Source organism: Pogona vitticeps, chromosome 1, assembly GCF_051106095.1.
Source record: "Pogona vitticeps strain Pit_001003342236 chromosome 1, PviZW2.1, whole genome shotgun sequence".
NCBI classification, from domain to species: domain Eukaryota; kingdom Metazoa; phylum Chordata; class Lepidosauria; order Squamata; family Agamidae; genus Pogona; species Pogona vitticeps.
Window position 1 is genome coordinate 127,549,163 of NC_135783.1, and position 14,972 is coordinate 127,564,134.

The 14,972-nt window shown below is 41.6% G+C and overlaps 1 protein-coding gene across 1 annotated transcript in view; it reads right to left on the reverse strand.

Annotated features, from left to right (window-relative positions):
- MYOM2 (myomesin 2) overlaps positions 1–14,972 on the reverse strand; it is a 96,043-nt gene that overhangs the window by 13,800 nt on the left and 67,271 nt on the right. The window contains exons 25-29 of the mRNA XM_020782643.3: positions 11,938–12,082; positions 11,770–11,829; positions 10,561–10,628; positions 5,893–6,006; positions 1,209–1,296 (exon numbers count right to left, since the gene is read on the reverse strand). Coding sequence (XP_020638302.3) covers positions 1,209–1,296; positions 5,893–6,006; positions 10,561–10,628; positions 11,770–11,829; positions 11,938–12,082 — 475 coding nt within the window. The remainder of the gene's footprint in view (positions 1–1,208; positions 1,297–5,892; positions 6,007–10,560; positions 10,629–11,769; positions 11,830–11,937; positions 12,083–14,972) is intronic.

Sequence of the window (14,972 nt, forward strand, 5' to 3'; positions counted from 1 at the left end):
ATGCATTTGTCAGGAAATAAATGTATGAAAATGTCTATGAATTTTTGCATTGACTTTCTTTTGACAAATTTCGCCACATTTGCAAACTAACACAAATACTTCTGCAGCTTGGGAAAAGAAACATTTAGCTAAAACAGCATTTGTAGTGGAAGTATACGATGTTGAAAGTAAAACAGCAGGTAAGGGGGAAAGGAACTATATGGGGGTAAATTAAGGACCCCCCCCCCAAAAAAATACTAGCCTGAAACCTATTGATTCCTCAAACAACAACAATAATACGAATTGGATTTTTTTAATGGTTTGCAACATCTCTAAACTGCTGTAAAAACATTTAGGAAAACTGTAACCACTGGCACCTCCAGCCACTCTGTTCATGTTTTCTCACTCCCTTGGCACATGAGGGGGGAAAGAGCCTGAATGAATCGATTGGGTGTGTTCCCTCTTGTCGCACTCTTAATGGCCTGGCCCTGCAGCTAACCTCACCATGTTACAGTTCAGCTCCACAGCAATAGGGAACTCACTGTCCTTATATAAGATACCCATATGAGAGAGAACACTGTATGATCAGGATCTTAGAATGTGGACAGATCTGATACAAATACAGCAACTAGTTTTCGCTATCTCCTTGAGATTTGTAGTGCCCATTTGTTGGTGAGGTGATGGAGACAGTGGTGCCAGCAAACATGTCTCTGCTCATCTTCCTCATGAGATGAAGAACAAATGACTAGAGATTACATAGCCATACTATCAAACTGCCACCTCATTTGGCCATTTTTTGTTAAGCTGGTCAAGATGGTTTTATGAGGTAGCAAATGACATTTCAAGGATGCCCTTTAAGTAATATCTGCAAGTCTTTTGCAGTCGGAGAAAGTTACCTAAGAGAATTAGTTGTTCTAAACCTCATATACAAACAAAGATTTATAAGGACCAGATTTTTGGGAAAAGATACCTGAAATGGGATGATAAATGTTCCCAAATTGCTGATAATTTCCATGCCTGCAGCATTTACTAGCTCCATCTACTGTATCTAAAGGAAATACTTCTCCACAGACCTGTTCTTATTGAACATATGTGATCATCAACAAAAGGGAAAGGAGGTAAAAAAAAAATGCCAGCCACAGAGACTGGCGAAACATTAGGAAGAACAACCTTCAGAACATGGCCAAAGAGCCCAAAAAAGCCACAACAACCAGTAAAAAAAACGTTACCTTTTCCTGATACATCAAGAGCAGAAATATCTTGACCTCTGTCATCAGACAGTGTTGCCTTATATTCACCCTGATCCTTTTTAGACAGCTAGAAGTAAAATATGGCACAGTTATTGCATGCACAACTGAAGTAAATATATACAGTACCTTTCTACTTGATTGCTATGTATCTTGCATCAGGAAGAACATGTATTTCAAAGTTAGTTTGAACAGAAACATGAGAGGGTGCTCAGGTGAAAGAATGGATCATGAAGTAGCTGTTTCATTTACTGTCTTATCCATACTGCTTAGAATTAACTGAGCTGTCCATTAAGACTTCCCATTCTGAGAACACCCTATTTGATCAGTGTAAATCATGATAATTTTCATAAACTTCGAAGAATTATTCATTTTGACAGAGAGATGCTAACAGTTGTTTTTTAAACACTTACAGTACAGTGGTGCCTCGCAAGACGAATTTAATTCGTTCCATGGTTAATGATGTCTTGCGAAAAATTCATCTTGTGAAATGCGTTTTCCCATAGGAATGCATTGAAATCTAATTAATGCATTCCTATGGGCAAAAAAAGTCAGAACAAAATGAAATTTGGTTTATAAAGGGTTTATTAAGTGCTCTTTAAAGCCATACATATTGTGCAGATGATTTTAAAAAATTCAATTCAAAAAACGTTAACTTTTTAAACATCATAGAAAAACATTTAAAAATCAGCGAACATGAGGCAGGAACAAAAACGGAAAACATTTGTCTTGCGAAGCACGGCCATAGGAACATTTGTCTTGCAAGTCATCAACTCCATTGCCAAAACCATTTGTCTTGTGAGTTTTTTGTCCTGCAAGGTATTTGACTTGCGAGGCACCACTGTATATGTAAAGTAGCCCAGACTTGTCTTTCAGCTTTTGCTTACACCCATTCTATACAGGTGGGACATATTTCAGGAGCCAGCCGTAAACACAGTGCAATTGTATACTGTTTTCTTGGAAATACATCATATTTAATTTAATGATATTAGATATTACTATGTACAGTTGAATGAGTACAGGATTGCAAACCACCTTTTAAAAATGAAAAGAAAAGAAAGAAAACCCAAACCCATCCAACAACATCCCAGAACTGTGTTGCATCACGCTATGGTTAAGATTAGAGATGGGGACTTTGTATTCATATATAAAATATGAAGCCTGCTGGCACAGATGGCTGGCTTCATTATCTCCCACCCCCAGGCCCTGCCGGACGACTTACCATGTGGTGTGCAACACACAGCGCATGGCGTGTGTGGCTGGCGTCATCTTCTGTGCCGCAGCCCCACCTCCCTGCTCACCTAGCCACTTTGGCAAGGGGGTAGGAGGACAGGTCTCCCTGCTCAGCCACAGAGTGGCTGGGCAAGCAGGGAGGCGGGGCTGTGGTAGCTGAGCTACTATCACGATTGGGGCACAGAAGGTGATGCAGGCCCCATGCGCCAGTGATCCGGTGGGGCCTGGGGGGTGACAGGTAATCAGGCCAGCCACTTGTGCCAGCAGGCTTCATATTCATATACAAATACAAAGCCCCCGTTTATAGTTGGGATCTGTAAGGTCTCCTTACTATGAGGAGAGCAGAGGCACCGTTTTCTGTTCTTCATTTAAAGAAAAGAATTAAGAGCAGTTACTCAAAAGAGTGAATGTCTCAAGTGAGGTAATTAAAATATAGAAGTGTTAAATGGAAATAAGGTGTTATAATAGTCACACAATACACAGGGCATTCACATATATTGAACAAAAATAGAATCAGAAAGGTTAGCATTTGACTGGAGAGCTGTTAAAAGATCTCAACTGTGTTCTGTTACATGGTACCCTTTATAAAGCTGAAGCTAAAAGTCAAATAAAAACAATTGCCCTTCATGCAACTGGCAGAATGGATAAAACCAGAAAGGGTGTGTATGTGATAAACCAAATAGAAATAAATATTCCAAATGTCTTTACATCAAAAGCACATGAAAGAACCTATGCTTTCTGCCTGAAGATTACCACAAAATAAAACAGAGGCGCTGAGACTAGAGACAGGGTTGAAAAAAAAAGTTTTTAGTATCTAAAGTGCATAAAGAGCAATATGGCAACTCTTTTGCCTTGATGGTGAAAGAAGTCTTCAAAGTTTCTCCTTGTTTCAAGATGTTGACAGAACTGTTTGTTCAGAGATGGCAGTGAGACAACAGCAAGGTGTGAGTACATTGAGAGACAATGTTTTTCAAAGAAATGTTGTTTTCTGAAGCCTAATGGCGATTCATAGGTCAAACTGACAATAGTGCTTAAGGGCTCACGTACACCACACCTCATTCACCTATCCCATGCTCCAAGGGCAATGAGGAAAAACTCTGGATGCCATCCAGCCTCTAAGTTGATGGATACTTCAACTTCTGTTTGCACAGTGAAGACTTTACGTTTTTCAAAATGATTTTTGCCTGACTACTTGTGCTGACTGAAGATGCATTTAAAAGGGGTGTGTTTTATTCAGAGGAAAGAGATACGGTAAAATGGGGGGGACACAGAACAACTGGTTTACATTTCTTTAAACAATCTTTAGGGAGTAATTTATAGTGCAAAGACGAGGAACAAAATTTCATTTTCACTTATTGTATGCATGTGTAATATATGTTTTCTATATGAGTTGTGTCTGCCGGGTGAAGAGGCTCCGGCTCTAATAGGAAGTTTGCTAGTAAATGCTGAGCAAACCGCTTTCCTATCTGCCAAATGGAAGACCTTACACACATCACACTTGCCTGCCTCTCAATTCTAAGTTGGCTACCATCGGTTGTTGCCACTTCTGTCTAAAGTGTGCTGCTTCTACACCACCCAGTAGTGCTTAAAGCACTCTCTGGGTGAGTTACAGTTTAATTATGTAGGCTACACATTGCCCCTCCCCCACAAGCTGGGTACCCAGTTTACCAACCTCGGAAGGATGGAAGGCTGAGTGAACCTCCACTGGCTAGCTGAGACTGAACCTAGGTTGTGAGCAGAGGTTTGACTGCAGTAGTGCAATTTAACCACTCTGCTGTGAGGCTCAGTTCTACCCGCTCCTTCTACCAAATGTGTCTTGTGCCTCCTCTGGATTCCTTCTTCTTCATTCCACCAACTTCCATCTCTGTTTTCCACATGACATTTCAACAGTCAGTTTAAACCCCTGTCTGCTTGGAATAACCCAACTTTGCTTCAGCTGGACAAGGTCACCATTCATACATGCTCATCTAAGTAAAGTCAGAGTGGTGACAGCCCATGTTTATACAGTGTTTTGCTCCAGTGTGGCACAAATGCTCCTTTTGCCTATCTGGCTGATTTTTGAGGGGTGAGTGATTGTTTAATGCTGTGTTGACTTTTACTGACTGTGACAAGATTGACCTATTCTTTTTATATTGTAATATACTTATTATAATTTTCCTTTTTGTATTTTGTTGTTAGTCCTCCTGGACTAACACACATTTTCATGGAGAAGTAGGCTATATCTGTGGGGTGCCAGTCCAAATAAATATTTTGGAATAAATCGTTATAATTGTAATTGTATTTTTTATGATTTTATACATGTTATATTATGTGTTTTTATCTATATAACCCACCCCGAGTAGACATTGTCTAGAGGGGTGGGGTAAAAATCTAATAAATAAATAAAATACATAAATAAATTGTGTGGCAGTGGGTTCCCCTTTGCCTAGAGGAACTTTGTATCTTTTCCTTGCACCCTCACCCCCCCCCCCCAAATCTTCCCCGCAGCAAATGAGGACACAAATGCTAAAAGGGGTCAGAAGGAATAGTTTCCTCCTGTTCCATGGACAAAAGAAAATGAACTGAATGGCATGGCCACACCGTGCCCTTGCTTAAATGCCTGCAACTCCTACTAGAAATCTGCCCAGCCAGACTAATCTAGGCTCTTGATTAGTCCAGTCTTGTATTATGTCCGTGGACTCAGTGGAGCCGGGGGGAATGGTGGTGGTATGCATGACGAAGACTATGCACGACCCTCTGCCTGCCCTCCCCATGTGTCCAATAATGAACACAGACCGTTGCATTTCATCCTAAACGAAGAAACAAACACAAGGTTCATTCTATAAGCACCGAACAAAAACTCTGCAACTCCACTAAGATCTCCAATTAAAATCTCATCCGCACGATCAAGTTATGTTAGCAGCATAGAGACACCCATTTGTGGACTTTGAATCCACATCCCATTGAGCCCAAGAATGTAAGGAGAGCTTCAAAATAGACAGCACGGAGTGAAAGAAAGCCAAAAAAGAAGAAGAAGAAGAAGAAGAAGAAGAAGAAGAAGAAGAAGAAGAAGAAGAAGAAGAAGAAGAAGAAGAAGAAGAAGAAGAAGAAGAAGAAGAAGAAGAAGAAGAAGAAGAAGAAGAAGAAGAGGAAATTCCAATGCAAAGCAGGAGGACAACTTCATGCTTACTCACAAAGTTTCTATATCTGTGTGTGAAAAGCTAAAGTCTGTCCCCTCCCCCCCCCAAAAAAAAAAGCTATTCAAGTAAAGGCTTAGAATTGGGGCATTATTTAAACAAATACATATGTACCCGACAGGCATAAGAGCAGGAGTTCTACATCTGTGGAGGAGGCAACGAGTGCAGCTCTCTGCGGTCTTCCATTTCTCAGTGGGACGTTAGGGAGGGAATGGTCAATTAAGTCCTCCATTCATAGTTCACTGCACCATACATACCCTTGGTATAGTCAGGCAGCACACTCCTTTTTGCAAGTCAGGCGCCTCTTCAACCTCAAGGCCAGCTCCATCTTTGTACCAGTTGAAGAAGGTTTCCTTCTTGGTGTTGGCCACCTGAGAACAACATCATGACAGTGGCATCAATGAAATGTTATATTTTGATAGACAGGTTGTGGGTTTTTTTAAAACATATACATTTTTTTATTTATAAATGCATTCGTGAAAGCTGGTTTTGTGTAGTAACAGTACACAGAAGACCTGGGTTCAAATGCCCACTCAAGCGTGGGAACTCACTGGGGAAGTAGCAATAATAAACCACTCCTTGTGCATCTTGCATCTTTTGAAAACCTTATTATGGCTCCCATCATTTGGAAGTGGCTTGACACACAGAACAACACTGAAATGCTTTAAAACAATTCTAGTGAGAAAACAGAAAAGAATTCATAAAACAAAACAACAGGAGAGGGGGCAACAACAGCCGGACAGCAACAAACACAAGTATGGCAGGCCAATTAATCTCCTAACGTAAAGATACTGTCACAATTGGCCTATGACATTTTTTCACAGGTCCCCTTGAAGAGTTAGTGGAATAAATAACACCTCTCTTAACATTCATATATGCAATAAAAAGGTGCCAGGTTTCACAGAAAGTATCACACTATTTCTTGATAATTGGAATGCCTTATCGGTCATAAGAGAAGTCAACATATTCTGAAAGACTATCTGCTGCCATAGGAGCTTACTTGGCCTACAGATTCTTCTTTGAGGGCACAATGGGTTGTAATGTAGAAAAGGGCTTCCTCAGTGCTGGGCCCTCACTTTTGAAACTCTCCATGCATTTCAGGTCATCTGAGGCCCACTTTCACTGTTTTTCCCCTTTTTGTTCTCTCTCTGGTGTTTATTGGCTGAAATCCCGTCAGTATTCCTATACAATTTGTATACCTTGCTGTAGCTAACTCATTGAGGAAGTGCTTGGGTGCACCTTGGTTGCACGATTGGGCACATGACCAGGAATGTGATCAAAATATACCCCAGCACCTTGCCAACTAGCCAAAATTAGCTGAGGCAGGTTACACAAACATTCTGCCGCCACCAGTAGGTTTCTGGCCACTGTATTGTAGTTGCTAGTTGGTTGTTGTTTTTTAAGTTTCCATGCTATACTTCTATCATTTTATCATGTTCATTGTTTCAAAATGTAGTGTTGCCCATGGCCTTAAATGTAGTGTTGCCCATGGCCTTGAGTGTCACTTATGAGAAATCATCAGAATATTACATTTGGAGAGACTTTAGATCAGGGGTGTCCAACCTTTCACCTTCCCTGGGCCACATTAGAAAATGAAAATGTAGTTTGGGCTGCACATAAAATAAAATAACAATAACGATACCTGATCATCAAAAAAAAAAACCCATAGAAAACATAGTTAACATATTAAACTTACTTGCTACTGTTTAGTGTTTATATTGTCAGGTTTGGCTTTGTGCTGTATTTATCGCAAACCACCCAGGGTAGGAGGGCTTCAACATGCATTGAGAGCGCAGTAAATAAATAAATAAATAAATAAATAAATAAATAAATAAATAAATAAATAAATAAATAAATACATACATACATACATACATACATACATACATACATACATACATACATACATACATACATACATAGAGTAGTCCACCACGGCTAGATAGGCGGGATATAAATTAAATAAATAAATAAATAAATAAATACATAAATTTATTTATTTCTGGGATGGAAAAAAGAACTGGGGAGGGACAACAACGCCCAGAAACACACACACAGAGACACACACACAGACCCCCGCAACAGCTGCTGGGGAACTTGGGAGTTGTAATCCCACTGCATCAACTTTCTCAGCCTCTGCTTGGGGATCACAGCAACAGCAACTCAACCAAACCAATGATGATGATCTTGGTAAGGGGGGGAGGTTTCCTCAACCTTTGGACGGGTGCTCTCCAATGCCTCCTTCCTCGCCAAAGTTCCCCCCTCCCTTGGCCTGGCACCGATGGGAGCTCCACATGCCGGGCAGATTCCCATTTGTGGTGGGAGGAAAGTGAGTTGGGGCCGCAAAACAGAGAGAGAGAGAGAGGAAAGTGAGTCAGGCTAGCAAAACAGAGAGAGAGTAGGTAGGGGGGAAAGGTGTTCCGCTGTTTACCTAGTGGTGCCCTGCACACACGGGCTCCGCGGGGAGGTGGGCAGGTGGGCAGCGGGGCACAGAAGAAGTGCACACACCTGGAACCTCGCAGGGCGTCTGGAAAGTGGCGGCCGCGCAGCCGGTGCGGGATTTAAAGCCCAGCCTAAATTTTGTTTCCTCGGCCTTGGCGGCAGCCTGGCCTATGGCGGCACAGCTCGGAAATTACATCAGGCCTTGCACTCCGGCCCCCCTGGGGCGGAGAGGGGTGGAGCGGAGCTGCTAGGGAGGCCCCGGCTTGGAAATGGTCGCCGGCTGCTTCGCCTTGCCGGGAACTACTGTACAACTCCCAGCATCTTAAAAAAAATTGCCCTGGGCCGCATTACAAGTGGACCTGGGCCGCATGCGGCCTGGGGGCCGCGGGTTGGACAAGCCTGCTTTAGATTATGATCTTATGTATACCCATCTGGCATAAAACAACTGTGGACTGAATGCTAAGTCGCAGGATCATGACATGTGAAAAAAGCCTGAAAGTTTGAATAGCCCACATAATAGGCCACAAGTTATAGGAACGCATGTAACTGCTTTATACTGACTCAAGCCAATCCAGTTCATTATCGTCAGGTCTGGCTGGCAGCAGCTCGTCCAGGATTTCAGAACGGCTTCTTTTCTGGCCCTACCTGGAAATGCTGCTGAGGAGTGAACTGCAATCTTGTGTGTACACACACACACACATACACAAAATGCTTTAGTACAATTTTTTTTCCTGCCCACTAACTTTACACATACCAGCAGACAAACCAGAACATTTGCAGAATTACTGTAACCTGAGAAATTACAGATAACAGCTTTGGAAGAAAACAGATATTCCATTATGATTTGAAGGTGCCTTAATATCCTTACATTTTCTAAAGCTGGTAAGCACAGTTTCCTCACTTAGATGAAACATGAACTGTAGTTAATTGAAGACTCATTCATATCTAAGCTCATGAAGCAAGAGTTGTCCAAACGTGTCAGTATATTACTTTGCACTTGAAATATAATTGTATGTCGGTTGACATCTGAAATGGTGCTGGATGATCAGGTTTGAACTGTTGCTTTGAAAGAACCAACGTTAGAAAGATTTTGGAAAGAACTTGAGATAATTACTTTTCTGACATACTGTTTTAACACAGCTGGCAGGCCTGTCCATCAGAGCTGCAGCTCTGTTCCCCTCACAGAAGACTGCCACTAAAAGTGGTTGGATAATGCTCCTGCTGGTCCCGGTCCCTAACAACACTTAGAAGAGCTGAAGACAAAAGCAATACACTCTAAATATAAGGTTTGTTGATATGTGCTGTCAAGTTAGAACTGACTTTCAGCAACCTTAATAGGGTTTTCAAGGTAAGTGAGGCATTTAAGGTGTGGTTTTTACCAGTTCCATCTTCCTGTGGGCTTCCATAGCAGAGCCAGGGAATCAACCCCAAGCATCCTGAGTCCTAGCCCCCGACATCACACTGGGTACCCCAAACACGAGTACAGAGGGGCAAATAAAAGAACACAAATCACTTCTGAAATGGAGGAAATTTTCCATATCAATTTGCATAAGGGATGTACTAAAATCAAAGAAAAGGTCTCAGATATTTCACTGGGCATGCTCAAGGACTGGGTCACTCTTGAGGTAACTTTATTTATCCCATTCACTAGATTATTTAGAGAGAAATGAGGTTTCCTGTAGTGGTTTAGCACAGAACCTCTTTTTTGTCATCCAGAAAGTAGCCATTAATTGGGAAATTGCTTTTTCATTGTAACGATGTTGTACTATACTGCAGGTTTCAGGGGTTTAGACAGGAGGGAGCCAGTCAGACTAGAAGGACTGCTAATTGTGAATGATAAACGGATATTATGAAAACCCATCAGCCTCTACCGAACTCCTTCCAAAGGAAACCAAAGCAGGGTGGGTGTTAGGACATGGAACCTCTTGCGGCTTAGACATGTGGCCTAAGTGCTACACCATGCCTCTAGGAGCAATTGCTGCCCATAGGAGGCAGAGATGTCGAGAACAGTGCTCCGAGTCCTGATAGCCCAACAGCAACAACAGTCAAGCTTCAGATTCTTTGCTGAAACTTTATTGCAAGCAAAGCACAGAGGGTGCCGTGGCACCTCCAAAAGGGGTGTGAGGCACATGCCAGGTCAGGACCTTCAGTGAACTTCTGGGGCTTCTAAATCTTGGGAATTGTGTGATAATGAGACATTGAGGACCGCATTTCATGAGATGTAATTTCAACATCTTGAGATATCAGACTTGCCTAAGAGCATAGATGACCCTATGCACTGGCCTTTTTTGGCCAGGCAACAGAGAGAGAGAAAGAGATTTGGTTGTTTCTGCAAACAGACTGAAAAGTACAAAACATTTTAGAAGCTAGAGAACTATAAACACCTCTGCTTTGAATTCCTGCCTTGTGCGGGTGCCTACATTTCTGTCCTTTCAGGAAGAGAGGCATTTTCTTTGAAATATAAAAAAGAAATGACTGTTCACCTTACAGAGCAGTAGCACTTCGCATTCTTCTGAAACATCCCAGTACAAATACTCCAGAAAATGAGGACCTAAAAATAAGACAGAGATTTCTGATCAGTTCAAATAATCAAACATAGATTTTTTTTTAAAAAAAAAGAAAAACAAAAAAAGTGGGAGGAAAGCAACTCTCACATCCATCAAGTTGTTCCTTTTGGGAGACTCACTTGGTCAATTCTACCCAGTCAATGACTTTAAGTCACATAAGGGCAGCCACATGCTGCAGTCTGGAGAATCGAGGGCAGCGGTTAGAAGCCCCTGTTTCTCTGTTAGACAGGGTTAAAGAATTGAGCTTTCTGTTGCTTTTACAGAGGGAGGTAAACAGGTATTTACCTCCTCGTGTATGAAGCAGCACCAAAGACTCCATCATGTAAAATTGGGGAGCTACAGAGATGGTGCACATGTTCATGCTCTTTGAGGTTAACATCAAATGAAAATTATTCTGTTGGAATAAATGGGAATAAATTTTACTGAAAGTCCTTTCAAATTGCATTCCCTCAAGTCCAGTACAAGGGAATCCACTGGTGTAATCAACAGAAAGCCATCAAGTACTGATGAGCATTCAAGGGCCACAAAAGCCATGTACATTAATGCGTGAACCGACTTATAGAAGCCATGGCCTAGATGTGATGGCATCCAGCCTCAGAATGAAGAGTGGGAGAGTGTAAGAAAGCAATAGAGAGAGTGAGGGTGTGCCATCCACTTCACGAGAGGAAAAGAACCCATTAACTGATGAGATGGACACAAAAAAAGGGAAGTGTCTTTCTGAACACAATGCAAGTGGAAAGCCCAGGAAGGGAATGACCACCAGGGGGCACTGTTTCGGCAGGACTAGAGGAAGGTATAAAGGGAGAGGAGGAGCTGACAAGTGTGGTAGATGAGTGCTGGGCTGAGGAGGAGAAGGATACTGGAAAAGAGGAGTGGGCAGAGATTGTAAAAGAAGACAGCTGTACAGGGGAATGGACACTTTTGAAAGTACTTAGAGAGGTGGCTGAAAGAGAGTGGAGGAAAATGGGTAACCAAGGGCCTGGCCATAGGTATAGATCTGTTGGGTGCTTAAGGTTTATGGCATTCGTTGATGTCAGGGCAAATTAAGGGGATGTAGTGTTCTCACAGAATGTTCCCTTCCATCAGATAAGAGAAATAAAGTTTGCTTAACTGTTCCATAATTACCTTGTTTCCTCAGGAACTCCTTTCTCTGGAACTCTGCCTCAGCCAATACAGCCTTAAATGCTAAAAAGGATTAAAAATAGGAGAGGAGTTGAGGAAAAATAAGCTGACTGTTCAGGTATTAAGAAATATTTACAGGTATACTTTAACCCAACAGATAAGGCTACTTACCATCTCCGATAAGTACTAACGAAGACTGGTTCTTGGCCTTTCCATCTTGGATCTGTACAGTGTAAGTACCTTCATTTTCAATAGTAAAGCGATCCATGAGCATCTCAATAATGCCAGTCGAGTGGTCACATTTAATTTTATGGCTCTGAAAATTGGAAAGGTCAAAGAGGATAGTTAAGGAGAAATGAGAAATTCTTGTACTATGCAACTCACAGAACAAGTTATTGAAATTCTGGAAACCAAATAAAATCAGCGGGCATTATCGCAACATTAAGTCTGAAGGATTAAAAGGTGCAAGAAGCATAACTGCATACTTCTTATCCGTGGGATTATCGGTATTATCCAAATGTGTAACAGGATGAAGGATGGGGAGGAGTAGTGCTGTCCTGCTCATTTCCACACAGTCCCAATGAATTGTGACAGAAGCTTTGAGGGAGGGTGGAAGCCAGCATAAAGTAGTTGAAGAGAGGACCACTCCAAGCACAATTTAACAAAAGCAACCTATATCTTCCATATCCTCTCCCAAATCTGAATGTTTTCCACAGAGTTTGAAATGTAACTATCAGCAGCATACTGTGATTTGATTTAGGAGGGTGTTTTTCCCTGAAGTGGTAGGGAGTGACAGCCCCCTCAGACTGTGGAGAGCCCATAGTGACTTTAAAAAGAATGAATAACAGTAACTTGCTGGGTCCATCCCTAATCAAGCAGTGGCAGGATGCTGCTCTAGTAGAACCCAGAGAATCATCCTGCCATGGATCCCTTATAGAGACATCTTTGACCAGTCATTACAGTATATTCATTCTTCTTAATATATTTTAAACTCTGCTTTTTCATTTGTCAGATGGTGTGAAGATCAAAGCACATTTGAGATAGTTACTGCCATTTCCTAATTCTAAAAAGTCCCTTTTGGGAACGTGCACAGCAGCAAGTTGACATGTGGGCATGTTGCTTTTCTTTGGTTTAATCTCACCACACACAGAATACAAATGTATTCTCTTGAATCTGCCGGTTCCTCCATCATTTTATGGCCCAAGTTTAAATCTGCCTGCTATCGAGAAGAAACACAGTCATTCAGCTCTGAGGAATAATACAATTCTTATGACCACTCAGAAGTAACTCCCATTGAGCTCAGCTGCGGCTTATTCCCATATAAGTATACATAGAATTGCAGCCTAAATCTCTAAACAAAATTAAACTGAGGAGTTTTCATTTCTACACAAACACAAGACATGAACTTCTCCACAGAAAGTTTCCCCACTCCTGCACCTTTTCACACGAGAGTGTTTCCAACAGAGTGTTCCTTCTGGACGATGGATTCACTTCATGCTAGGTTCCTACGCTTTGTAGCACTTTTGGAATGCTTTCAAATGACCTTCTTCTCTGTATGAACATTTTTGTGGCATGACCTCTCAGGGGCCTTCTACAATCCATAGGCAACATCTCTGTCACACTGATAGAACCACAAGCAGTTGAAGATACACCTGAGTTTGAATGTACCTTCTGAAAACAATGGGCCTGCTGATTCTAATACATTTCCCTCCCTGCCAACATTTCGCTCTTTCCTCTCTCTACGTACTCATATATGCATGACAGATCTATCTATACTCAAAACAAAAAAATTAACCGCGTTCCCTCAAAAGTCCCGTTTCTATTTTTTATACCTCAGTGGAATATATCCTCCCTTGCTTTTTAGCCACAGGGTATCGGATTAACATTGCCAATGAGAAAAGCTTGTGAATTTATTCCTCTTCTTATGCTACTTCATTAAAAAAATACCCTTCAAAAGAAAAGCCAAAGGAAGTTGTTCCAATTAGGGCCTCATCGGAAATTATCTATTTTTGGCCAGTGTCGAGAACAAAACTGTATTCTTTGCATGTATGATGGTCTATTGAACATGATCAGCGGCTGCAGTGCCAGTCTCTAGGCAGGTTTTAGGATATAATTAGGTTTCTAGCTATTGCCATTATGCAGCGAGATGAAGTTCAATGGTTTTATGGCAGCCATAAATACAGCGCTTTTATGTGAATTTCTACAAAAATATCATCAATCTCTGAATGCAAACGTCACCTGTAGCTTGCTAATTAAACAGGTGAAATAATGCCACTGATCTTTTTTTTTTTTTCCAAAGGAGGTAGCCAATGCTTTTGTACTACTGCTAAAAATACAAAAGTTAGGGAGGGAGAGTAGGATGATTCAGATTTGGAAATGTAGGGGGAGGTGGACAGCCCCTGTATATTACCATTTCAGTAATGAAGCAAAAAGTCTAACATTCTCAATGGAGAACATTTCCTATTTAAACATGTCTATATATAAACCACTAAAGTTATCTTTGCTCTTGAGACTTTTTGAAAATGGAAACGGTTCACAAAAATGTTCTTTTATATAAGGCCAAGGAATGCTTTTTATGTAAGGAGCATTATAAAACTACAGAAGTGTATTTTATAACCCTGAACAGATACAGTCTGTCTCACTCTCCTTCTGTCTCTGTGTGTATTGTGAGGGGAGAACAGTATGAAGCTATTACTATGACTGTTGCTACAGATTTCATCCCAGTGTTGTCTTGGTTGCTGTAATAATAATTGTGTTTCATCTGATGTGACAACCCTTTTCAAAGTTTTCTAGATAGAGAGTACTCAGTACTGGTTTACCCTTCCCTTCTTCTGGGGGCACCCGGGGACTGTGCAGCTTGCCCAAGGCCACCCAGGCTGGTTCTCCTAGGATGCAGAGTGGGGAACTGAACACTGAAACTGTGGCTCCACATCTGGAGACCTAACTCACTGAGTGATTCAGCCAACATATCTGGCTGTGGAGCCAGAGGTTGGGAGTTCAGTTCCACACTGTGCATCCCAGAAGGAGAGCCAGCCTGTGTGGCCTTGGGCAAGCTGCACAGTCCCAGGCCGCTCCCAGAAGAAAAGAAGTGGTAGACCCTTTAGGAGTACTCTCTACCTAGAAGACCCAGATAAAGGTTGCCATAAGTTAGAATTGACTTGTGGGCACGTGATTGGTTGTTGTACAGAACAAACAACAACAACAAA